Below are 27,089 nucleotides of genomic sequence, written 5' to 3'. Positions count from 1 at the left end.
ACAGCGGTAAAAGTTGGTCAGGATCTGTGGGGACAGGTGAGCTTTCTTGAGCCTCCTCAGGAAGTAAAGACGCTGCTGCGCCTTTTTGATCAATTTGGTGGTATTGAGGGACCAGGACCCCATTATACGGTGACCCCAATTGTACATAATACTCCACCTGCGCTCTGACCAATGCTTTGTAAAGTTGTAGAACCTCCCTGCTCTTGTATCCAGTGCCTGGAAGGTTTTTTTTGGCGAGTTTTGAATTGTTCGAAAAAATGACATGGTGAAGACCTCCTTCGACTACATAGAAGACCTCCTTCAACCTCCTTCGACTATGTTGAAGACAAGCGTCGACTAGCTACGACTAACTTCGGGAAAATTGGACACTGAATAATGGAGAATGAAGCCGATCTCCTTTATCCTTCAAAAACCTCCTTTCGACTATGATGAAGACTATCTATGACTACCTTCGACTATCCTCGATTACCTGTGACTAACATGCCGACCTACTGCGACCTACTACGACTAAACCTACGAATAAAAAAAGTATCGATTTTTTTTTTCCATGGCGACCTTTTTTTACTCGCGGGCATTTTTTAACATGTTGAAAAAAACGCTGTGACCTAGCTGAGGCCTCGAGTACGTGGAGACCACTCTCGAGCATGAAGGAGAGTTACGAAGACCTCCTACGACCTCGTGTCGACCATGCTGCGAGTATGAGTCGAGGGCGAACTCGCGGATTAGGTCACCCAAGTGGGACAGCCCTTAATGATTTTTAAATGTTATTATTGCACCTGCTTAACTACTTCCTCTAGCAGTTTGTTCCATTTACCCATCCTCTGTGTGAACAAAGAGCCCCTCAGATTCCTCTTAAAACTTTCCCCTCTCACTTTAAACCTGTGTCCTCTAGTTCTTGATTCTCTTACCCAGGGATAAAGACTTTATGCATTCATCCTATCTATTCCCCTCATCATTTTATACACCTATATAAGATTATCTAATATCTTAGCCTGCTCAACATCTACTAATAGTACATCCCTTGAGTTATAGCAACATACTCATTAATCCAGATTAATGGCATTTTACCTATAGCAGGATGACCAAAATGGAATACAATACTCCAAGTGCAGCCTCACCAAAGTCTTGTACAACTGTAATGTGACATCCCAAATTTTAGACTCTAGACTTCAGAGGTACAGCATGCAAACAGGCCCTTCAGACCACCAAGTCTGCACTGACCAGTGATCACCCCATACACTATCCTACACACTAAAGACAATATACTTGAACCCAATTAACCTACGCGTCTTTGGAGTGTGGGAGGAATCCGGAGCACCCGGAGAAAACCCACGAGTCACGGGAAGAAAGTACATACTCCATACAGACAGTACCTATAATCAGGATCAATCCTGGGTCTCTGCAACTCTATCACTGCGCCACTGTGTCATACGTCTATATTCAATTCAAGATCTCTGTGTTCTAGAGAACACTCCCCAGGGCCCTACCATTCACTGGGAAGGCCCTGCTGCGGTTCAACTTCCTAAAACGCAACAATTGAATGATTTGAATTACACTCCATTAGCGATACTTAGCCCACTTGCCCAGCTAATTAAGATCCCACTGTAAATATTGATCATCACTGCCTGAAACCACCTATTTTAGTGTCATCTTCAAACTTACTAATTATGTGTCATACATTCTTATCCAAATTGGTGATATAGATGACCAGCAGCAATGGACTTAGCACTGATCCCGGAAGCACACCAATTGTCACTGGCCCCCAGTCTGAAAAACAACCTTCTACCACCACCCTTTGCTTCCTATCCTGAAGCCAATTTTGTATCTAGCTAGCTCTCCATGGATCCCATGTGATCCAACCTTCCAGAGCAGCCTCTCATGCAGATCTTTTTCAAATACTTTATCGGTGCATGAAGACTACATCTACGGCCAAGACCTCATCAACCTTCGTGGCCATTACTTCAAAAATCTCAATTAAATTTGTGAATCATGATCTCCCATGCATAAAACCAAGCTGACTATGCCTAATCAACCCTCTATTTCCAAATAATGATGTATCTTATCCCTCAGAATCTTTTCCAGCAATGTTTAAGCTTACTGGTTTATCGATCCCAAGTTTTTTTTTTGCAAATTAAATAGGTATGCAGAGTTACACTTCCACATTTCAGAATATATAAATGTTGGTTTAACACAGAAAGTTGGTGGGAATAGGTGGGTGGGGGGATGGAGGGTTGGGGGTCGGATATGTCTCGTTGTTACGGGAGATGTTAGCGTACATAAATGTGTATAACAATAGCTACAGAATACACCCTGTAGTTTCTTCAGTTTGATGAATAGCGCGATCTGTTTCTGATTTTGAAATCCTATTATCTCACAGGAGGCCGGACTGTTCAGTTGCCTCGGGCTAAGCTCACTGATGGAGGAAAATACACGTGTTTGGCCATGAATCAAGCAGGAGAAGCTGAAAAGCAGATTTACCTCACAGTTTATGGTTGGTATACTTCATGACTATCAGAATTAGGTGTACTGGGACCAAAGAGATGAAAGACAACTTAGTAATAATTCAAAGATAGACACAAAATGCTGGAGTAACTCAGCGGGACAGGCAGCATCTCTGGAGAGAAGGAATGGGTGACGTTTCGGGTTGAGACCCTTCACACTGGTAATGATTCATAATGTTTTCATAAGAAATGTGATACTGTGCAGGAAAACAGCACTGCCTAGCTGGAGTCTGAAGAAGGGTCTCGACCCGAAACATCGACTATTTCCTTCGCTCCATAGATGCTGCCTCACCCGCTGACTTTCTCCAGCATTATTGTCTACCTGCCTAGCTGACATGTCAGTTAAAAGATAAAGTGAATTAAGCAAAATATGTGTGGAAAGAGGGTTGAGCTAGAAATTATTGTTTTGGGAAAAGACCATTCGTAACAACAGGGGCAATCTTTACGTGGAGCTAAAAGATATTGGCGAGGTCCCAGATAAATCCTTTTCATTGGTTGTCACAAGGAAATCAGACTATTGGAGACCAGGGAAGAGATTATTGGGGCATTGGCTGAGATTATGAAATCTTTGCTGGCCACAAGTGAGGAAACGGACAACGTGAGGATGGCAAAGGTGGTCAGCCTTTACAAGAAGGACAGCAGGAAAAGCCTGGTAATTCCAGACCTATGTGCCTGGCATCAGTAATACGAAAGTTAATTGGTAAAAAATTAACAGGATTAATGATCACTTGTAAAGGCAGGGACTAATCAGAGACAGTTGCATAGTTTTGTCAATGCAGATCCTGTCTGACCAATCTGTAGTGGAAACAAAGTTTACTAATGAGGGTATCGCAGTGCAAGTAGTTTACATGGTCTTCAAAACCTCAATATGTCAATAGTACTCTAGATCTATGACAAGGCCCCCATGGTAAACTGATCGAGAAAAGTAGGACCCATAAGATCCAAGGCAAATTGGTAAAATAGATCCAAAATGGTCTTGGCAATAGGACAGATGGTAGAAGGTTGTAAATACCTGTGACAGGTGCTAAGGCCATTGCTGTTTGTAATATCTGTGAATGAACAAAGCTACAGTCAAATCTGTTACTGAAAATCTATTTTTCAACTGTTGCCTCTCTGCAAGAATTCTGATCAAGGGGACACAGTCTTAATTTTACAGCTAGGCTATTTTGAAATGGAATCTGTAATGCCCTGTCCTAAAAATCCAGATACCATGTTACTGGAGCAATTGATGTTTCTTTGGAAAGATTTCTATGATTTCTGTGCACAATGGCACAGCGGTAGAGTTGCTGCCTTAGAGTGCCACACACCCTGGTTTCATCCTGACTACAGGTGCTGTCTGTATGGCATTTACACATTCTTTCTGGACTGCGTGGATTTTCTTCTGGTGCTCGGGTTTCCTCCCACATTCCAAAGGCGTGCAGATTTGTAAGTTAATTGGCTTCTGTAAATTGAGAGTGTAGGATAGAACTAGTGTACAGGGTGATTGTAGGTTGACATGAACTCGATGGACCGAAGGGACTGTTTCCATGCTGCACCTCTATATTGAACTAAACAATTATCTATTCACTTTTATTTATTCATCACTTTACAACCTATGTGTAATTGGCACCCAATCCAAAATATCTAAGTGTGTGTAAAATTAGCATTATAATTTCCTGCATACAAAACTATCACTGTAAAATATCTGCTAGTTCTGCGATACACTGTTCCCATTAATAACATGACCAAATTTGTAGGCAACCATGTCCTGCTTTTACTAAGCACAAAGTTAATAATAATCAATAATTGAGTTTGTAGACTAAACATGCATCTGCAAAATTCAGCAGGAGGTTTAACTATCATGGCCTTGTTTAAAACCTGCTTCCTTTAATCTTTCCTTTCTCCCACTAAACAGCCTTTAAACCCTATTGAACCATCATTCTGCTTTGCCCAATTTCCTCACTGATTACAACCATGGTGTTTTGTACCAGTGGACTAAAACAACTAAATCTTTCTTGAAACTACTATTTATATTAAGTTTGGTTAATCGATTGTGAACTACTAACTAGCAGTTTTATTTTAATACACTCAAACTTCTAGTCATCTCCTATAACTATTAAGACTGGGGTCTAAATGATCTCTAGCACAACTAAAAATATCTCAGCTTGGCCAGCAATTAGTTTCAATGATTTTCAATAATGTCAAATTTTTCCTCATAATTTTTCTTACAAATTTTGATAAATACTAATATTATATTAGTTATTTACATATATACATTAATAATGCATTGAATCTGTTGCTTAATTGTGACATAGAGAATTAAACATTTGAGATTTTAGACGTGTATCCAAAACAATATTGTTACTGAGTTATTGGAATATGAGGATTTTTAAATAGATTTTTTATTTTACTTTATGGCCCACACAAACACTATAATGACAGCTATCCCACACGTCTGGTTTGTAAATCAGAAATAACACCTTCTGGTTTTAATATCAGCCTGTAATAGAATATAGTGCATCTGGTTGTGGAGCCAAAATAATGAAGTGAAGCTCGATTTGCTTTTTCTACAAACTGTTGACAATCTGCATACGACTGGCTCAATTCCAGCTCTTGTCAGCAGGCCTGCCTTAATCCAAATAAACACAATTTAGTTAGAAATGCACTTTCTGAATAATTAAAGTTGTAAATTATCAGATGCGTTGTTAAGGTAACGGGAAGGTAATTCTATGATCACCGACTGAACACTCAGAGAAATACATTTTGAGACATTGTACATATATGGTCCAGCTCTTTGTTTTCATGTTTATTTCTTCTCTGTAAACTTGGAATATGGTTTGAATTAGAATGTCACATCATGAAAAACTTTAACACATATTTACGAACTGAGTACTGTTAAAACATTCCTACAGATTGGCAGTTGTGTTAGGAGCTCCTTGGTTTCATGTAGACAACCCGCTGTAGGCTATCCTAGAGGGGACTAGCCTCTGCCATCTAATCTGTCAGCATGTTCATCTATTTTAAAGATGCTAAATTGTCATGTTTAATGAGAATACAGCAGCTGGGAAATAAATCTCTTCAAGAAATAAATTTCTTCCCACATCAGTACTACGTTGCTGATGCCCTGGTCCAAGTTCTTGACTGCAACCTGAGGAAATGGCCCCTTGGAATCAATCGTATCATTAATTCAGAACCTTATATATTTTAATGAGTTCACTTTTATTCATGTAATGTACAAAGCGTTAAGACCCATCCTACTCAATCCTGTCTCCAGAGGATTATGATCAGACGTGGGGAACAACCTATGTTGCACCATTTCCATGCAAAGTATCTTTAGTTTAGTTTAGAGATACAACGCGGTAACAGGCCCTTCGGCCCACTGAGTCCGCACCGACCAACAATCCCCGCACATTAACACACACTAGGGACTATTTACACTTATACCAAGTCAATTAACCTACAAACCTGTACGTCTTTGGTATGTGGGAGGATATCGAAGATCTTGGAGAAAACCCACACGGTCACAGGGATCGGGTGGCGCTGCGCGCCGCTGCCTCGCCAGCAGTTTGTCTGTCATTTTGACATTTTTTGTTTTTTTAATATGTCTAAATGTGTGTGGTAATGTCTCTCTGTATGTTTTTATGTGGGGGTGGTGGGGGGGGGTATAAAGGGGAAACCGTTTCCAGTTACTTACCTCGGTGGAGTGCGACTTTTCTCCTAGTCACATTTTCGCCCCCCTCCCTCTCGCGGCCTAACAACTTGGATTGGAGCGGCCTTTCCCGGAGAGTGGCCCAGAGCTTCAGCAGCAGGCAGGGCGCGGATTACCATCGTGGAGCCAGAATATAGGCTCCGACCGCCAGCCTGCTGACTTTAACATCGTGAAGCTGCGGTCTGCGGAGCTTCTAGCAGCAGGCGTGGAGCGGGGCCAGGGATCCCTTGGCGGGGATCACTGGAGAAGAGCACCAGCCTGCGGCCTATAACATCGAGAAGCCGCGATTTCCGGTATGAAAGTGGCCGATTCGGGCACTCCAAGCCGCAAAGTATATTCCATCCATCCCGACGTCGGAGCTTCGATCATCCTGATGATAGGGCTTGCACATCGGGCCGTCCGTAGCGGCGACTGTGGTGGGTCAAGGCCCCAAACATGGGTGAACAAAAGGAGGAAGACTGACTGACCGTTATTGCCTTCCATCACAGTGGTGGATGTTCATGTTAAGTTTTATTGTTCTTTTAATTGTGTTGTGTTCTTTTACTTGTATGGCTGCATGGTAACTCAAACATCACTGTACCTTAATTGGTGCATGTGACAATAAATATGAATCTGAAATCTGAATCTGAGAACGTACAAACTCTGTACAGACAGTACCCATAGTCAGGATTGAACCAGGGTCTCTGGCACTGTAAGCGCTGTAAGGCAGCAGTTCGACCGCTGCAGCACCGTGCAGTTAGTATTTTTCAGTTTTGATATCCTAAAGTACACACTGCATGCAGAATATCCAGTTGCATATTCACTGTTGTGTCCAACCCGAAAACAGTGAAGGCCAGAATACTGTTTAATTTTCCAACAGCTTATCATGCGTGCATGGCAACTTCCTGCATTTCAGAAGGTTGTATATCTTTGGAAATCCCCATCTTTAAGAACTGGGGGTCTATTGGCATGCAGTATATTTAAGCCCAAGACTGATAAAGGGCCTGTCCCACCAGCATGTGATAGCATGCGTCTAGCGCGACCAAACGTGGTCGCTTGACGCATACGGCCTCGCGAGCCGGTCCCACTTCGATCGGCGGCGGCGTATGGAGTTGTGCGCGCGGGGCTGGCCCCGACAACGCGCGGGGCTCCAAAAATCTTGCACTGTCCGAAAATCCCGCGCAACAAAGGCCTGTCGGCCCGCAGCCGCATTGAGGCCGTACACAGCGCCTCGACGGGCGTATGAAACGTCTTGACGCCGTGCGAGTGCCGTTGCGTGATGACGTCACCGCCCGACGCCATGCGACGTCTAAATTCAGTCGGACCGCCTCCTGCCCAGCAAATTGGTGAGTATGATGTTGGGACCATCCCCGCACAACTCCATACGGCTCAGCGGTTCGAATTGGGACCGGTCCCGCGAGGCCATTCGCCTCAAGCGACCACGTTTGGTCGCGCTAGACGCATGCAATCGCATGCTGGTGGGACGCCCTTAAGTGTTTTCAGTACTGAGTGCCTTGAGGTGATTAGGGAACTGGAGAGATTTGACTAAAGTTTGAGGTATTACAGCAGACTCAAGGGGATTTATGGCCTCCTGCTTCTTCTATTTCTAGTCTTTTGTTGTCTTTTCTCCAGTGAGCTGCTTGGGGTATTTTTGATGTTAGCATTTCATTGTGAATGGAAGTTGTTGTTGTCTTCCCTTCTGACTGACAACTATTGGAAACAAAGCATCACATATGAATGTTACAACATTTTGAGATTTTAAAAATCAAGCCTGTAATTTATCCCATCAGATAAAGCATAAAAATAACTTTAATTTGATACCTAACTCACTTTCATATCTTCAGTGTTAAAAATGTTATGGCCATTTTCATACTCAGAAATTAGCATCTCGTTCCCTATTGCTTTTCCATTGACTTAACACAAAAGCTGTGATCGAGGACAGTCAAAAGCCCATAACTTTCTTAAAAATTAAGAGAACTGAATGAAAATTTAAGTTATTATAGATTGAAGCATTCTGAAACAAATATGAAATATCTTACTTGGATGACCTGAAATTAAGGCATGTAATTAGTTAGTTACCTAATTGTAGCTAATTACAAAATTGACCGTTGTGGCGGAAATAGTAATAAACACCCAGACTGTCTTGAAAATTCAAAAATGTGATTTTCTCAAGATCAGAACTTTAATATTATTGTATTATATGCTGTGAGTCCGTAACAGAAAGGTAAATAAATTATAATTTCTAGTAATAGATCAAGTCTTTATGGAGATCAGTTGCTAGCTGGTACATTGGCATTTCATAATCAGTAGCATCATCATACTCCTCAGATTGTAACCAATAAGCAACTCTGAATACCTCAACTTTTTTATTTTGGCATTGTAAACCACAAGTTTTTGCTCTTCAAACCGCACATGACATGCCTTTCTGCCCACTACTTTCCCATTAAGAATGTCTTGTAAATCATCACATTTGGAGTAGTCCAAATTTGGATAATGTGAGTGCTGTCTAGGTCAGTCTCTTTTGCTGGGCATTTGGATTGACAATTTAGCATTTCTTCTTCGGAAACATCTGTTTAAAATGCAAAGAACAAAAAACCACTGAACAGCATTAACAGAAACAAATTATTATTTGCATTTTAGAAAAAAAGGTAGCAATGATAAAGTTAAACACTAAAACAAATCGTAAATACCCAACAAAAATGTCATATTCATCTAATCGAATCAATTAAATTCATCTAAATTCAATTACTAGATTTAAACATCTATCCATTTCTTAAGAAAAGGCTAATTTGTTTAAATAGCCTAAGTATCCAAATAACAAATTGATCCCAATCACACGCATTCACAATATAACATGATTTTTAAATCTCACTTTGTCATGAATTTACATGCCAAATGGAAAGAATTTAATGTTTAATTCCCATAAATTAATCCAGAAACATCCACTCTCAAAATAAAATCATTATTTTTTGCACAATACATCTGACTAAAACTGTTTGGATATTTAGTGTGAAAATATTGATCATGGATAGACAATAACACAAAATATAGACGATTTAGATGCTCTTATGACATGATTGTGCAAAGAAAATAATGATTTTGATCATCTTGAGAGTGGATGTTTCTAGAATGTGATCGATTGGAATATTGTCGTTGCCGTAAATTTAAGCCCATATCGGCAGGCAAGACATTTGACGATTCATATGGGGCCTAAATAACAATTTTGCATCATAAGATTAAAATAAAGTCACACCAAAAAGCAAAATAATATGTTAAATAAACAACATACATTTTGTTTTGTCCTGATACTGCGATCCGTGATGTTGAAGGCAGCGAAGGCTTTTTTAGTCGTGTTTAAGTTTAATACAGCGGTAATGGTACAGTATTCTTTTTTTTTAAACCCCGAACGGAAGAGAAAACGATTTTTCTTCTTCAGCTAGCAGCCCAAGGAAATCCCTCTCCAACAACTAATACAAACCTGCATTTTAATCCCCCCCCCCCCCCCCCCCCCCCCCCCCCCCCCCCCCCACCCCCCCCCCCCCCCCCCCCCCCCCCCCCCCCCCCCCCCCCCCCCCCCCCCCCCCCCCCCCCCCCCCCCCCCCCCCCCTCCCCCCCCCCCCCCCCCCCCCCACCCCCAAAGCCTCCGGAATCGCAAGCACAGACAGTGGCAGATTTGTAGCGCCGCTGATGGTAGGTTTTGTAACAACGCTACATTACATTGTCTATCACTACTTCTACTTGGGTATCCTCTAGCATGGATCTCAATAGAAAAATACAGGACATTGCAGTTTCCATATTGCATATTCCATATTGAAAGCTTGTATGCAAATTATCACCATCCAAGCTCTTTTGAGGTGCAGTGCAGCTAATATCACATTCAGCTATCTTCAAGGCTTTGTTTTTCTTATAGTTCCACCAACTATTAAAGATGGGCCAGGGGATTCCCCACACTCAGTCAGTGTCCGCACTGGGAGTACAGCCATGCTGGAGTGTGAATCAAATGCAGTACCACCACCCATCGTCACCTGGTTTAAGAATGGCCGGCCAGTTATCCAGTCCAGCAACATTCGAATTCTGGCCAATGGCCAAACTCTGGAGATCACAAATGCTGAGGTAAGGCTTTTCAAAGTTAAACATGAGCAGAATGTGCATCAAGGGCTCACAGTCTAAACTTTGGAAGATATCACATCCCATCATCATTTAGACTCATTATCTTGGATGGATAATATCTAATTTTTTGCTAGAAAATGTCTGTTTTTCTACCAAAATTAAATCTGAGTGGAAACCTTTTTCCTACTACAAAAGCAATAGGTATAAAAAATCATAGGGTCACAAAGCAAGGAAATGAGCCTTTGTGCCTTCAGCCAATTGTGTGTGGGGCTCACCATTTGCAACATTCTTACACTAAACTCATGCTATTCATCCTAAACATTAAAGTGTTCTACAGGAAGCCACTTTCAGTGGGAGAAACGATCAGCTAATTTAATTCAGTTGTTTTGATTGAGGGCTAAATGTCGGACAGAGAGAATTACCCTATTTATTAACCTCTGTTTAACATTTCATCCAAAACACATAGGCTAGTAATAGAGTTGCATTTAAAGAATTAGGCACAATACCCAACTGCTTCCCAAATGCATATCTAGCATATGACCAAATTTCTGCCGCAGATACTGTGTCTGCTGTGGTCAGCCTGGAACACCTACCCAATATCCTAGTTACAAGATGTTACCTTGACCTTGACGTGATTGGAAATAAGTTTTGTTTAATTAGAAAACATTTTTCTTTCATTTCTCAATTACACAGATTCCAGTCAGAAAGTAAACTGAGATAATTGAGGCCAATTGTAATTATTCTTTTTCATGCCTTCAATTACTAAGTGTCAAACCCATTTAATCGCACCCCAGTCATCATCAATATCTGCACGTCTCAGCAGAATGACATAGATACAATTATTTTAAAATGTTATTTTCAGTTTTGCTGTACTCTCCAATAATGTTGGACTTAAGGATGCTTCAAAAAGACGTCGCCCTTATTTAAGTCCCTCCTCTCTCAGAATAAAGTTCACTCCATAATTAAAAAGCCACTACTGAAGCTAAATTTTCAAAAGTTGCATATTTAAAGACGTGCATTCCTGCAATTTAATTAGTGTGCCATTAATAACAAAATAAATCAGGCATTCTCCTTTTAGCTTCCAATTAGATGATGAGTGGGATGTTTTTAACGCATTTAATACTCACAGAAAACTACAATGTATTTTTGTGAGTCAAGGAAGTCAGGATGGAAAATCCGTAAACTGAGAGAAAACTTGAAATGCAATTTAAAATGTAACTAAAACACAATTATTGAAAAATGGAAAATTAAATCTGTGAACTTCACCAGACAAATTCAAATGAATGCAGGCATGGTCACTAAGCCTACAGTCGCCATGTAAAAGCTAGAACTTTATTTGTATCAATTTCCATATACAGAAGAACTTCCTGGCATAAATTCTAAATTTGATTTTTTCTGATTCGATCCTTTAACTTCGAATACTTTAATTTCCATTTTTTAGATTTTAACACATTTTTTAGATGCACTGTATACTACAGCATTAACAGATTAACTAAATTATGATTAACTTTCAGATTAACTAAATATGTATGGATGAATTTATAGATATAAGCAATCCTTCAAGTCAGCTTTCCAACTGTAGTGCCATTCCAGTAATATAAATTTAATTTGTATTATTGGAATAACAAAACATTAAATTCATATTACTGGAATAACAGTACAGTTGGAATGCCAACTTGACGAAATATACCTGTTCTTTTATTTATGATTGAATAAAGTATTGCATTGTTAAATGAGTTACCAATTTGAGCGTGCATTGCCCTTTTTAATAATAAGTAATGTAAATTAATAATTTTTATTAAACTATTATTTTCAGTATTTCTTTTGAAGATTTCTGACTTATGTTCACAGATTTCAGACACAGGCCAGTATGTCTGTAAAGCCACAAATATTGCTGGGCAAATGGATAAGAATTTCCACCTCAATGTACATGGTAAGTTTGTTTAGAAGTAGACTTTGTGGGGATATGGAGTATATAGCTATTCAAGTTTATTTTTAAATGAAGGAATGAAGTAAGCTGGAAATGTTCTCTTCCCAGATGCAAATATTGGAGTTTGTTGTCAATTGGTGTTAGTCGTATGAAGTTTCAAGAGCAGAAATATATCTTTGGCAGTTTTGGATAATCTATGCCTTATATGCTTCTGCAGAGATTCAGTTTTAGATTCAGTATCCAACTTTATATCTGCAACTAATCTGAAATCAAAGCAAAACATTTTAGAAATGCTCAGCAGAAATAGTCAGAATTTCAGGTTGATGACTTTTAATTGAAACGGAAAAGTTAGAAATAAAATATTTTTAAGTTGCGGAGAAAGAGAGAAACAATCGGAGAGAAGGACGGGAAAGGTCTGTGAAAGAGTGAAGATGAGGAGAGACTGGGGGACACAATTGCTGGCTGAATGAGCATGGAAAAGGCCATGATGAATGGAGGGAAAATAAAATATTGTATATATTCAGTAAGCCGGGAAACACATTCGTTGACCGATCATCAGAGCATTTAAATCTGATGGAAAATTGTCGAGCCAAAACATTAACTTTATTTCTCTCTCCACAGTTACTGCCTAACCTGCTGATTTATTTTTGGCACTGTTTTTATATTGTATTTCCAGCATCTACATTTTATTTTATTTTTTGGTATATGAGAGGAATATCTAAGATCAAACAGAATTCAAACAAGATGTTTGAATTCTAAAATTACTGGAGGAACAAAGAGATGAAAATTGTATGCTGAAAATGTGGGATGGAAAACATTTTTAAGATATCTAATGTTTAACTATAACAACTTGGATGAAAAAGAATTGTTGTTTAATTATTCTCAGATTTGTACAGCTGCAGGTATCCTTATCGCTGATCCTTGCCTCACATTTCTTCCCATAAACTACAGATTATCTTGACAGATGCCGCAATGCCCACATCAATTTTCTGCAATATATATATACCCTTGTTATATTTTAATTCACTCTCCATCATTGAAAATCTTATTCTTCCCTAAACAAACAACAGTCTGTTCTTCCACCATGGCTGCAAAGTCTCACTACTTCCATGCACAAAAAATGAAATTGTTGGGCAGACCTCACAAGGAATTGAATACATTGAAGCGTGTTTCAAACAAACATCAAAGTTGGAAGTCAACCCTAACATTAATTTAACGTCTTTTTAACTGAGTAGTAATTGGAGCTCAATAATATACAAGCCATTTCCAGTTCCCTGAAGAAAAAATAAACCTTGCACCAAAGCAGATAAACAAACAAATAGGTACGTGGCCAGGCCCCATAAACTGGATAGAGATCTGGCCCAATAATCTGTTCGTCTCTTTAGGTAACGCAGTTCCCCAGGTCTCAGTAAACTATCGGCACTTCATATAGCAGTAGAGCAGGAGCCCAACCCTCCAGCTTTACCTCTTGTAGACGATAGCACATTCGTTTATTGAACCATTGTGAACCTGAAAACTTTTTATTAAGTGATCTTTCATAATGGGTGGCACAGCAGCAGTGGTAGAGTTGCTGCCTTACAGTCCTGGATTCAATCCTGACAACGGGTGCTGTCTGCAGGGAGTTTGTGTGTACTCCATTGACTGCAAGGTTTTCTCCGGGTGCTCCAGTTTCCTCCCACACTCCAAAGACATACAGGTTTGTAGGTTAATTGACTTTGGCAAAATTTATAAATTGTCCCTAATGTGTAGGATAATGTTAGTGTACGAGGGTGTGCTCACTGGTCGACCAAAGTCCTCTTTCCGCACTGTATCTCTAAGGTTTAAAGTAAAGTCTAAAGTATAAAGAGCTGGGTAAAATCCATTTTGGGTGTTTCTATGGTGTATGTTTATTTGCACAGAGAATTGCATGCTATTCATTATTACAAAAAATATGTTTGTAAATTGCAGATACATAACCTAGAAAGTTAATGTTGTTATAGCAAAAAGTTCAACTAAACTGTTTGTAAATCATATAACTTAACTCCAGCAGTGCAAGATTTCCTCAGTAGTATTCCTCCTGTATAATACACTCAAATTCCAATAGGATTGCTTCAACTCCTGAGCTCGACATTACAAATTCTGAGCTCAGATGTCTTGAATGAGCAACATTCCAACTTAAGAACATGTTGTGCTGCCACTGGCAAGGCCAGCATTTAATTGCTCTCTCCTTGCTCAGCATCCACAGTCTCCAATTCCTGAGACAAATCTCTGCATATGTGAAGCGGACACGAGAGAAGTAATGTGTTTGACACAAAAAGCTGGAGTAACTCAGCGGGACAGGCGGCATCTCTGGAGAGAAGGAATGAGTGACATTTCTGGTCGAGATCCTTCTTACTAAGTCTAAATGTGTTAGTGAGCCGATGCATTTTATCAAATTTATGAATTAAATTGTAAAATCTCAAGAGCTAACATTGGATTTTTTTTTTTCCGGCACTTCAAATGGTGAAGTGGTTCAGTGCCAGAACTAGGGCATGGAAATAGTTCTTTCTTTGAAGCTATTTGTAAAAGTAATGTTATCCATTGCCGTTATTGTTTCTCCAAAGGAGCAATTCATTCCATGTGCACCAAACAGAACTTTTATTGGACACATTTGAAGGACATCATTGTCGTTGTCATTCTTTTTTCAGTCTTTTGAAAATATAAAATGTATTTAATCCTGCCAAAGTATGTCAGCAGAGCATGAAATCATACACAATTTTACACTGCTTTCCCCATTAAAACGGCTGTTGCTATCTTTTTGAAGAAGAACCCCTGAGTTGTCAAGATATCTCTAACTTTATTCAGTGAACACCGCAGATCAATCCTACCGCTGTATTAAATTAGCTGCTTTCAATGCTTGCAGTTCTCTCATCCCCTCCAGATTTAATAGGATGAAACAAAAGCAGCTCAAACTTTCATGTGTGCGTGCGTGTATGCTTGCGTGCGCTTGCGTGTGTGAGTGACAAAGTATGTTTTCACAGCGGTAACCACCTTCATGTGTAGATGTTTCATCTCCAGTGCAGTTTTATGTCAAACTGTATTACAGCAATAGAATTGCCATTCACAGTCTTAAGTATCTCTTTATAAAATGCAAAAGCCAAGAAGCAAGATAAAACAACAAGTTTGCAAAAATTGGCCATTTTCCAATGCAGCCTGATAAGTTGGAAGCTTTGTTACACTCAGCATTTGCCAGGAAAAACATGAAGATGTAATTATACGTCGTTTAACTGTTCTGTTTCTCATGCAGTCCCACCCAGAATTGAAGGCCGGGCCGAGGAAAACGTCAGTGAGATCATTAACAATCCTGTCACTTTTGCCTGCGATGCTACTGGCATTCCTCCACCGACGTTATCTTGGCTGAAGAATGGGAGAACCATTGGTAAGATGCTGCTGCAACCTTGGCACTTTTAGTTAATGTTGTTGCTCGCATTAAAATGGGTAGATAACGCCCCCTGGTGGTATAATTTAAATACCAACACAAATAGAACATTATCTGAACAAGAGGAATTATCTTACGTAATTCCAGTATATCTAGTAAATGTCCGTGCGTAATTTAACAGATTTTAATTATTTCACTTTTTTGGAATGTTAAAAATAGTTTCCATGTAAATCTCTGCTAAAATGTTTAAAGGGCCTGTCCCACTTACGGGATTTTTTCGGCGACTTGCCGGCACCCGTCATAGTCTCAGCAGGTTGCCGAAAGTGTTTAAAATATTGAAAATCCAGCAGTGACCAGAAAGAATCGTACCTTTTTGTCGGTTTCCCTGTGTAATACCGCAATTTACGACCTTCACGGAGCCATTAAGAATGTCAAGAGGGAATTCTGCACAAACCCGGAGACTTGAGGAAATGACATGCAAACCCAGTAGATTGTGGCAAGGCTTGCACACTTGTAACCACGGGCTACAAAGCAACAGTGGGCAGTGTCAATGGCAGCGTTAGGTCCCTCCCCAATGAGCTCAATGCGTTCTTCACCCACTTTGAACCGACAATCAGTGGTGGAATGTTACCCCTCCCACCAATGTCAGGTGCATCTATACCAAGGGTTACTGTGGCAGACGAAACATCATCCTTGAGAGCGAATCCACAGAAAATAACTGGTCTGGATGGAGACCCTGGCCATGTCATCCTCATCTTCAACCTCTCACTACTCCATTCTGTGGTCCCCACTTGCGTCAAAAAGACCACTATCATCCTAGTGTGGAGGAAAAGCAAGGTAGCGTGCCTTAATATCTACCATCCAGTGGCTCTGACATCTGCCATCATGAATTACTTCGAGAAACTGGTGATGGTACACATTAACTCTAACCTCCCAGGCAACCTTGATCCTCTGCAGTTTGCTTCGCATTGCCACAGTCCCCCAGCAGATTTCATCTCCTTGTCCCTAAACTCATCTTTGGAACACCTAGACAACAAGGACTCCTACGTTAGACTATCCCTCTGTCTGAGTTTGTAGGTTATTTTGCTTCGGTAAATTGTTCCGAGTGCATAGGATAGTGCTGGTACATGGGGTGATCGCTGGTCGTCAAGGACTCGGTGGGCTGAAGGGCCCGTTTCCATGCTGTATCTCTAAAGTCTAAAGACTACAAGAACTTGCAGAGAGTTGTAGATGTAGTCCAGTCTATCATTAGGACCAGACTTCTCACTATTGACTCCATCTACACTTCACAAAAACAGTCAACAAAATCAAAATCTTGTCCCACCCTGGTCATTGCTTTTTCTCCCTGCTCTCATCTGGCATTAGAACAACTGGAACAGCTTCTGCCCCTCTATTATCAGAAACATAGAAAAACATAGAAAAATAGTTGCAGGAGTAGGCCATTCGGCCCTTCCAGCCAGCACCGCCATTCAATATGATCATGGATGATCATCCAAAATCAGTACCCTGTTCCTGCTTTTTCCCCATATCCCTTGATTCCTTAAGCCCGAAGAGCTAAATCTCTCTTGAAAACATCCAGTGAATTAGCCTCCACTGCCCTCTGTGGCAGAGAATACCACAGATTCACAACTCTCTGGGTGAAGATGTTTTTCCTCATCTCAGTCCTAAATGGCCTACCCCTTATTCTTAAACTGTGACCCCGGTTCTGAACTCCCCCAACATCGGGAACATTTTTCCTGCATCTAGCCTGCATCCTTTAAGAATTTTATATGTTTCTATAAGATTCCCTCTCATCCTTTATGTTTCTATAAGATCCCATCTCATCCTTAGGCTTCTGAACGACTCTTCCATGAGCTGCTGTCCGATTCTCCTCTACCCATTGAGGACATTAGACTTTATCTATGGAACTGATGTTCTACAATGCGGAGAACAATATTCTGCTCTCAGAATCTTTCCCTTTGTTCTATCTATTGAACTTGAGTTTCACTGATTCTATGTGTGGTGTATCTGATCTATTTGGATAGCATGCAAAACAAAGCTTTTCACTGTACCTTGGTACCTGTGACAATAATAAACCTAAACCTAGTTTGCCAGGGAGATCTCAAGGTCAGGGAAGGAGTTTGTGATTGTTGAGCTTCTGCTGTTGGAATAAGTCACACACAGTGATTAAGACCCAAAGACTTTATTAGCGTTACAGCATAGGTAACTTCAATCTTAGCACATAACTCAAAAGTGAGAGAGAAAGGGCAGAGAGGCTTTCTGTTAAACAAGTGGGCGTAGCTACAAAGTATGACTCACAACATGAGTGACACTGATCTGCAGTGATGCCTTTGGGGAGCCTGTATCCTACCTGCTCCTGTGGTCTGAAGGAAAAGCATCAGGAGCTTTCTCTTGCTGAGTGAAGAGTTTGGGTGTTCTCCTTGATCCAGCAGTGCACAACAAACTGTGAGATGTAGCAGAGATAAGCTGCAGCAGGAAGCTTAGTGTCTCTGCAGATGCAAATGTGACACTGACCTCCATGGGCACAAAGCAGTCAAGGCAGTGGTGAGATTTGATAGTGGAACACAGGTCAAAGTGAGGACAAATGGTGCAGTTTGATTGTTAGCCCTTTAAACAGCAACTAAAAATAATAACTTGCTAAAACTGATAATCCAGTGATCAAATAAGAATGGCTGCTATCAAAACTAGTGAAGTTGAAAATCTCACTGAAGAGTTTGTTTTTCATTGATCATTTGAGTGAGTTTTACAGAAGAATAACGCTTAGCAGAATGAATACCTTGCTGAAATATGTGAATAATTTCTCCAAGGAACCTTGGGCATTGTGCTCAGTCATGGTTAATCTGAACTCTACGGCACTGCGTGTTTAATTTTTCAAATGGGCTAATGATGGGCTAAATATTTCCCCAATATTTTAGTTCTGATGAATGGTCATCAAGCTGATTGGTTCATGCTGTCGCTCTCTCGACAGCTGCTGCCTGGTCAGCAGAGTATTTTAAATATTTTCCACTTTTATTTGTTTGCTGTATAATTGGTTTGCATGTGCTATTTACATTATTCTATAATGTTTTAAATGCTATAAAGTAAAACATGCAGAATTAAGTGCTTAATAACTACTATTCTCTTTAAAACTAATAATACCCTTTGAATAAGATTATATTTGATTTTTGGTTCTTGGTTGATTTTATACGATTGCTTGCACATTTACAATACACACACTTTTTTATGTTTAGAAATTATTATTATTTTTTTTTAATTCGAAGTAAGTACAATAATATGGTACCATAGGTACCTAGTATATATTGGCATGTACAGCTTCTTCTTATTTTTATTTTAGCAATAAAAAGGAGACAGAAAAAGAATAGAAAAGAAGTGTGTGATATCAGAAAGTGAGAAAAGGAAAATGAGAAAAGAAAGAAAATAAAGAGAAAAGAAGCAGAGGTAGAAAGCAGAAGAATAAAGGAGAGATAGCTATTTGTTATTGTTGACCACCATTCACCCAGTCCTGAAACAGATCTTTTCTACGTTTGTATTGCACCATATGCTTCTAAGAAGTCGACAAATGGAGACCAAATCCTTTGGAATTGGCCTACTTTGTCTGTTAGGAGGAATCGCATGTTTAGAAATTCTGCTCTTAATATTTCAAGTAAATCATGCAAGCTGGATTTAGATTGAAAATCATTAGGGGGCAAAATCATTAATTATCATTTAACTCCGAGTCAAAATTAACTATTTTCATTTTAAGATCAACAAATGAGGAAGTTTGTGGCGTTTACTTCTCCTCAAACTATGAGCAGCTTCAACAGAATCAGTAGACTTCAATATACTATGAATATAAGTTGTTTGAATATTCTATTTCCTAATATTTCGCCAAAATGGATAATGGGTTTCAACCAGAGAAACTGTGGAAGAATTTTCTATTGTGTTTCCTTTTGCTTCAGAAAATGCTGATTCCTTGGAGATGCACGTTCTGTCTGGCGGCAGCAAACTGCAAATTGCTCGCTCTCAGCTTGCAGACAGCGGCTCCTACACGTGTGTGGCAAGAAACGTGCAGGGGGTGGCTCAGAAAACCTACATCCTGACAATTCAAGGTGCGCAAGAGCCAAGTCTCCTGAGTATTTTTCCTGCTGCTTTGGACTTATCTTTAGGTCATCACATCAGTCTGGTTGCTCGATCAGAATCGGTTTGCTCAGTTTGAAAACACAAGTAGAAAGAACAAGTCAAAGACAGTCACGTAAGCAGGCACAGGCAAAACAATACATATGTAAACAATCCTAACTCTTCAGATCTTTCTCTTGTTAACATCAATGAATGGTGAACACAGAAAGGTGTCAGATCATGTTCTGTCACAATTCATGGCTGTCACTTTATTACCTTACCCTGGTAATCATTTTCATCCAATCACTAACGCTCAGCTGAACCTCAAACACCACATCTCACCACCGTCAGGATCTACTGCCACTACTTCTGCAGCATCAGCTACATCATCCTTGCTCCACAGCCTCCACCTCGACTGACATTACCTCCAGTTTCTCCAGTGCTACTTTCGCTAGCCAACCTCCATCTTACCCTAAAACAAAATCCAGCACTATACGGTTCCACTAACTGCATCTTATTAAACTCTTCAACCATTGTACTCTTCAAATTATTTGCTCAAATTTTCACCTCTAACCTCAGACTTTCCCCTCTCCATCTTCATCTTTGGAGTCTCCTTTGTAAGTGCTGGAATGCACTTAAGGATCCAGGTAAAAATCTGGCTGCTTACCTTGCCTTAAATTATCTATCTATATTTAAAACTATGTGTGTGTCTGGCTGTGTGTGTTGCTGCCTGCCTTGTGGGTGCCACATTCGGCCTTTGATTCCATGCTACGCCAGCACTCTGTCATTAAACTCCGTTATTTTTTCCATGTCGCTAGCTCATTCATTTTACATCCGATTTTGCACTCCTCAAAAAATTTTTTCTTTTTATGTACCCATTTTTTAATAAAACCATATGATAAATGATAAACTCAAGAGCATGAAATAGTGATAAGAAAATCTACTGATAAAAAAATAACAGTGAATGTAATATTTTTATATTGCAAATGCATTTATATTTATTGTAAAGCTAAAATAAACCAGATGGCTTCATAACTCATCATCACAGAGAGAATGGAGACAATTGAGCAGAGGGCCAATGTGGAGCAGCAGCTGTAACCAAATAAAGATCACATAAAACAACTGATGCAGAAATTGCTTATAGTCCAAGTCAAAGAAGGTTTGCTGGAGAATCCCAGTAAGCAGAGGAGCAACTAAGTACCTTAATGTAAAGGGAAGTAAATTGGGGTTAAGAAAAGAAGTGAAGTCCATGAAGTTGCGATCTTGCATAAGGTATCTGATCTATTGAAAGTACTGTTTCTAAAAACACCATAATTTCATTCCATTTGCTTTTGGGGATTTTATTAAGATTTATATTTCTGAACCTATAATTCCATGTAGGATTACTTGCTCTCTACAAAGATTTTTCTGGCTGTTGTGTTACAGTCCCGCCGAGTATTTCTGGTTCCGAGATGCCCAGTGAAGTCAGTGTTCTACTGGGTGAGAGTGTGAAGCTGTTTTGTGATGCTGATGGCATTCCCAGACCTTCAGTGCAGTGGCTTAAAGACGGCAAACCTCTTAATGATGCTGATGTTAAACGAGTAAGGTAACTTTGGATCTTTAATCTTTGTTTGTGCCTTTCAAAATTGTGGAGGTAGTTATCAAACTCTTTAACCTACATTTTGTGTCTAAACATATAATATAAATTGTATTTACAGGCCCCACCCCTCGCAAGTTAATGTTTTCTACACATATCTAGTTTCTTTTCATTGCCATTCATGTAGTTCCATCCTTCAACTTAATCAGAAATGTCAACAGCCTGAGATGAGATGCAATACTTCATCCCTTGAAGTTACATTGAAGCACAGTTATATTCTCAATTAAATAAGGTATGATGGAGGCCCAGAACAGATTAAAGCTTCATTTTAATGTGTTCCAGCGGTTGGTCAAAGAGCTCAAATAACATTGTGTGAGATTCTGTGGCACATGATTGTTGACAATCGCAGTAAACCTAACAATCTGGTGTCAACTATCACTTAATCAGAGTTGTGAATCTCACAATAACCACGAAATACTAACCAATATTCATTTAACATCAAATAGCTTCCATTTGTTTCCAGCACCAGAGGTGACAGTAATTTTCATTATCTTGCCTGTGTCCACACTCTGTCCTGCCTCTCCCTCAGCTTCCTGCTTTCTCACACACCCCCCCCCCCCCCCCCCCCCCACACACACACACAATCAGTCCTAAAACGGGTCCTGACCAAGATGTCACCCATCCACATTCTCCAGAAATGCTGCCTGCCCGCTGAGTTGCTCCTTTTGTACATTTAAACTTGTTTTCTATGGATTTTGAACAGGAAAGCCTTTTGTAAAACATTGCGGATTGAGATTCTTTCAATATTCTCTCAATCTCCTGCCATGAGTCAAGCAAGAAACCAGAGAAGTTGTGTAAACAACTGCCAAAGTGGTTTCCACTGCAGTAATTACAGGGGAGGTCGGGCATAGCCATGCAAAACATTTCATGTTGTGTACTTTACTGCAGATAAACTTGCTGTTGTGATGTATAAATGTGTTGTGGTTCTGTTCTTCCAGAGTGAGTCCAGATGGCAGCACCCTCCACATTAATGGGACAGTGACTTCAGATGTTGGTAAATACACTTGCGTGGCCACCAACTCTGCTGGTGAGGAAGATCGCATTTTCAACCTCAATGTTTATGGTGAGTAATGGAAATGACAAACTTATAACTTCCATAAATCTCTACTGTTTGTTAAAAAAAAGGCAGAGAGAGAGAGGAGACAAGGTTTCCAGGTTGCTAAAATAAGTAATGTTGTGGCAACATGCAGATGAGCCCAAGTTCAATGCTGGTCTGAACTGGGTTCACTGACCCCACCCACGGCAGTGACTGAGCTGCTTTCAGGGGTCTCGTAGTCCTCCGTACCAATGGGAAAAGTCACACTTTCCACTAGTGTAGCAGCTTTTCATACTATTTACAAATATCTATAATGACCTCAAAGTAAGCATGGTAAAATATAGCAGGTAAAACATGTGTAAACATCTGACAGTTTAGGCTGAGTTGGTGCTTTCATCAAGACATTGAAAAGTCTCTCAGCTATTCTTTAAACAATCATAATTACAAGTATAAGCATTCAGGGACTTGCTCCGGAAATCGATTGAGAAACTACATCGCCTGAAAAAGTGCAACACAGAAACAGGCCCTTCAGTAATGGCATATTTTTTAACGCCATGAGATTATGTGGATCATATGCAGGGAAAGGGGAGAAAGGTGTTTGAGATCATCCAGGTGAATTTGAGGGTAGTTAGTGGTGAAGTTAATAAAGTCTATGAGCTCTGCATGGGTGCAGGACGTAGCTCCATTCCAGTCATCAATGTAAAGAAAGAGTTGCGGAATAGGGCCAGTGAATGCCTAGAAGAAGGACTATTCGACGTGCCTAACCAAAAATCTGCGGCTCGTGTGAGTGCCCATGTCTACCTTTGACTTGGAGAAAGGGAGAGGAATCAAAGGAGAATCTATGTGTAAGATTTTGTTCTCCACCATTGATAGATTACTAAACTCTGCTTCAACCCCTGATTTTTTAAGCCAAGCTTCTGCTGAAAAATGTGAACTGTTTGCTGATTATTTTAAAGATAAGACGATCAGAGCTGGCATCCCTTGAGATTCTACTGCCCTCTGCTGCTGACCTAGCAAGTTTTTAGCAGTTTATGCAGTTTTGTTCTTACAATTATAAACAACTCCTTTGAGACTGGGATTTTCCCAGATGCTTATAAAACTGCTGGCGTAAAGCCTCTGTTAAAGAAACCAAATTTAGACAGTGGGCTACTGAGTAATTATAGATCCATATCAAATTTACCCTTTATCAGCAAGTTGCTGGAGAAAGTGGTATTTAACCAAATACAACACTTTCTGAATCAACATTTTTTTTAGAGAAATTTCTTGTTTCAGACCAAATTACAGCACTGAGACTGCCCTGATAAAAATAGTCAGTGACCTTAGCATTAGCACTGACCTCGCAGCAGCCTTTGACACCATAGATCACAGTATTCTTCTAGATTGCCTAGGAAACTGGGTCGGCCTGTCAGATCAGGTACTAAGTTGGTTCCAATCAGATATAAGTGGAAGGAAGTACGTTGTTACCCTTGGGGACTATGTGTCACAGCTGCATGATATACACTTGGTGTAGCACAAGGTAGCTGCCTCGGTCCGTTACTCTTTTCCTTGTATATACTTCAGCTAGGAGGAGTTATCAGACAGCATAATGTACATTTTCTAAGTTATGCCGATGACACTCAGTTATACCTCACTGTCGAACCCACTGATGCAAAGGCCTTAAGTTATTTGATCTCCTGCCTATTTTCCATTAAAAAATGGATGAATGCTAACTTTCTTAAACTCAACAATGACAAGACTGAAATTTCATTACTTGGATCAAAACCCAAGAGAGAGATGTCACTCGGTAAACTGGGAAATCTGACTGCTTATATCAAACAAGAACTTACAAGCCTGGGGGTAAAAATGGACAATTATCTTAATTTTAAATCTCACATAAATAAGGTTACAAAGTACGCTTTCTATCACTTCAGAAATATTGCTAAATAACGGCCTTTCTTAACTCAACATGACTGTAAAAACCTCATACATGCTTTCATATCACACAGACATGATTACTGTAATGCCTTATTTACCGGTCTGCCTTCAAAATCCACCAACAAGTTACAGCTCATTCAAAATGCCGCAGCCCGGCTTTTAATAAATACCAAGAAAAGGGACCATATCACCCCAGTATTATATTCTCTTCATTGGCTCCCTGTGAGATCCAGGATAAACTATAAAGTCCTCCTTGTCTATGAACCCCCAAGTGGCTTAGGAGTAGCATATTTTACAGAGTTCCTCCTTCTCTATGCCCCCACTCGAGCACTGAGGTCTTCTGATGCCGGCCTGTTAGCCTCTCAATGCCGCGGCAATAAGAAAATTGGTGAAGCAGCCTTTTTCAATTACGCCCCCAAACTGTGAAATACCCTTCTCAGGGCTATGGCAGACGGCCACTCATTAACATTTTTAAACAGCAGCTAAAAACTTATCTTTTCAATCAAGCTTTTAACTGACTTCACTTTTTCTGATGACATTGCAAAAATTACCTTTATTCTCTTGTATTTATCTCAGCGTGCCCTAAAGTAACTTGTGTGCTCGTATAGTATATGGGACTCTGCATTTGACCTCAGTGCTTTTGTTTTTTGTCCTTTTACCCTCTCAATTTTTTCTAGTTTTTTTAAATTTTATATTTTTATATAAATCTGTGCTGTTTATGTTATTAACTGTCTATGTCCTTACTGATTGAAATTGTATTTTTGTTTAGACGTGGGTTTTTGTGAAAAGCACTTTTGGGTTGCATTCAAATGTAAGAAAAGTACTATACAAATAAAGTTATTATTATTATTATAGTATTATTATTATGTCTATCTAACGATCAATTTAGCTTGACACAATTAAAATAAATACTTGGCTTTTTATTTTTAGTAATGAACAATATTAATATATTATAACCTGTTGCATTTACTTTTTTAGGCTATCTTGTTACATTTATTCATATTATTTATTCAATCAGATATTCAAATATGTAGAAAATAATCTTTTGGTTTTCAATAACTTTATTGTACGATATGGGGATTCCAAATGGACTATGTATAAAATAGTAAGTCCCAAATATTTCCTGATATGTCAATATTATTTCTGCTTCAGTTCCACCAACTATTCATGGTAATCAGGAAGAGAACCTGGAACTCACAACTATATTGGACAACTCTATTAACATTGAGTGCATGGCTACTGGCTCCCCTCCTCCACAGCTGAACTGGTTAAAGAATGGGCTTCCTCTGCCCATTTCATCTCAGATCCGACTGCTCTCAGCTGGCAAAGTTCTGAGGTTGGTTGTCAAAGAGCCAATTTTCTTTAACTTTTTTTATGTGTAAACCGCAGGGTCAATGCCCATTTGGTGCAAAATATTGAAGCTACTCAGGGCCAAATCAAGGACAGTTAAAAGAGGATGGCTAAGGTTGTGCCATTTCTGACTTTTTAGATTTGAGGAAGATAATCCAAGAAAGCTTGAATTGGAGGCAGTGCATTGAGTCGTGATTTACTCTGAGGATGCTGAGAGGCAGAAGGTGTATAAAAATATGTTAAGAATTAGCAAATGGGCATTTGGAGTTGCTTCCTGGGTTTAGTAGCAGTAGTTCTGATATAACACCTGTTTCCTTGTCTTGGATTGGAAATAACACAAATGATGAACTAATGGACACAATTTGCATTAAGCAGGCCAAATTGGTTGTAATGCGATTTCAATCAGGAACTAGAGAACTACTTAAAAGTTACTTTGGAAGTTGACAAGTAGAAAAAAGGCTGCCCTGTTTCTATGTTTCTATTCGCTGTGGTAATGACACCATTATACCATAAGAAGCCATCTGACGGCCAATGGATGCCCATTGAAATTGACAAGTAATCACATCCATTGACAAGTGTGCAATGAAAATTTATTAAATGATGTAACATACAGCCTTTAATATTTTTAGCTTGCAGTAACATTAAAATAAACCGTAACATTTACAGTATGTACAGTAAAATAAACATTGCTATGGAAAAGACCTTTAGTTTTGAAAATCCTGCAAGAACAATAACTTTGTTTTTGCAAGTCTGAAACTCTAGTCCCTAACCCTCTAGTCTTTCCCCCATTGACGCAATTGAATTTATAAGGTGATTTTCTATAGTGAAGTGTCTTTAGGAACCCAGCTATGGCAGCAGAAACATCTATATCTCACCTTGCATTCAGGCTGCATTTCCAGGACTAATGGAAAGAGGTTATCATATTATGGTGTTCACACCACATTCCCAGTAAAGCAGTAACAAGCCCAAGCAGTTGTCATTTTTAAAGTACAGGTTTGTTTATCTGTACGTTCATATCAACAGACTCAGAACCTACAATAAATCAGCACTCTGTTGGTTAGGACCAGGCAGAGTGTAGGTGCGTGGCAAGTCCAGTCAATTGAAGTACCATTTTGCATTTAGGTTTTTTATTCTTCATCACAAATAATAAGAATATAGAATTTCATGTAAAAATAAAATCCTCCAAAGATGTGGAAAGAAGGCAGCATCTAAAAAGAAAGATCTATCCTGATTTTTTTTTAAATACTTTTTGATCTTGGTCATCAAGAAACAAATAAGATTCAAGATTCAAGAGAGTTTATTGTCATGTGTCCCAGATAGGACCATGAAATTCTTGCTTTGCTTCAGCACAACAGAATATTGTGGGCATAAATAAACACAGAACAGATCAGTGTGACCATATACCATTGAATATATATATATACACACATAATCAAGCAGATAAAGTGCAATG

General features: G+C 39.5%; 1 protein-coding gene across 1 annotated transcript in view; it reads left to right on the top strand.

The window, feature by feature from the left end:
• Window positions 1-27,089, top strand: part of hmcn1 (hemicentin 1) — a 376,776-nt gene that overhangs the window by 269,452 nt on the left and 80,235 nt on the right. Inside the window, 8 exon segments of the mRNA XM_055642165.1 lie at window positions 2,378-2,491; window positions 10,079-10,281; window positions 12,130-12,211; window positions 15,474-15,605; window positions 19,544-19,693; window positions 21,126-21,285; window positions 22,275-22,399; window positions 25,439-25,622. Coding sequence (XP_055498140.1) covers window positions 2,378-2,491; window positions 10,079-10,281; window positions 12,130-12,211; window positions 15,474-15,605; window positions 19,544-19,693; window positions 21,126-21,285; window positions 22,275-22,399; window positions 25,439-25,622 — 1,150 coding nt within the window.

Source organism: Leucoraja erinacea, chromosome 10 (assembly GCF_028641065.1).
Source record: "Leucoraja erinacea ecotype New England chromosome 10, Leri_hhj_1, whole genome shotgun sequence".
NCBI classification, from domain to species: Eukaryota; Metazoa; Chordata; class Chondrichthyes; order Rajiformes; family Rajidae; genus Leucoraja; species Leucoraja erinaceus.
The sequence above is the reverse complement of the archived record's forward strand: the minus strand, read 5'-3'. Positions and strand labels throughout refer to the sequence as shown.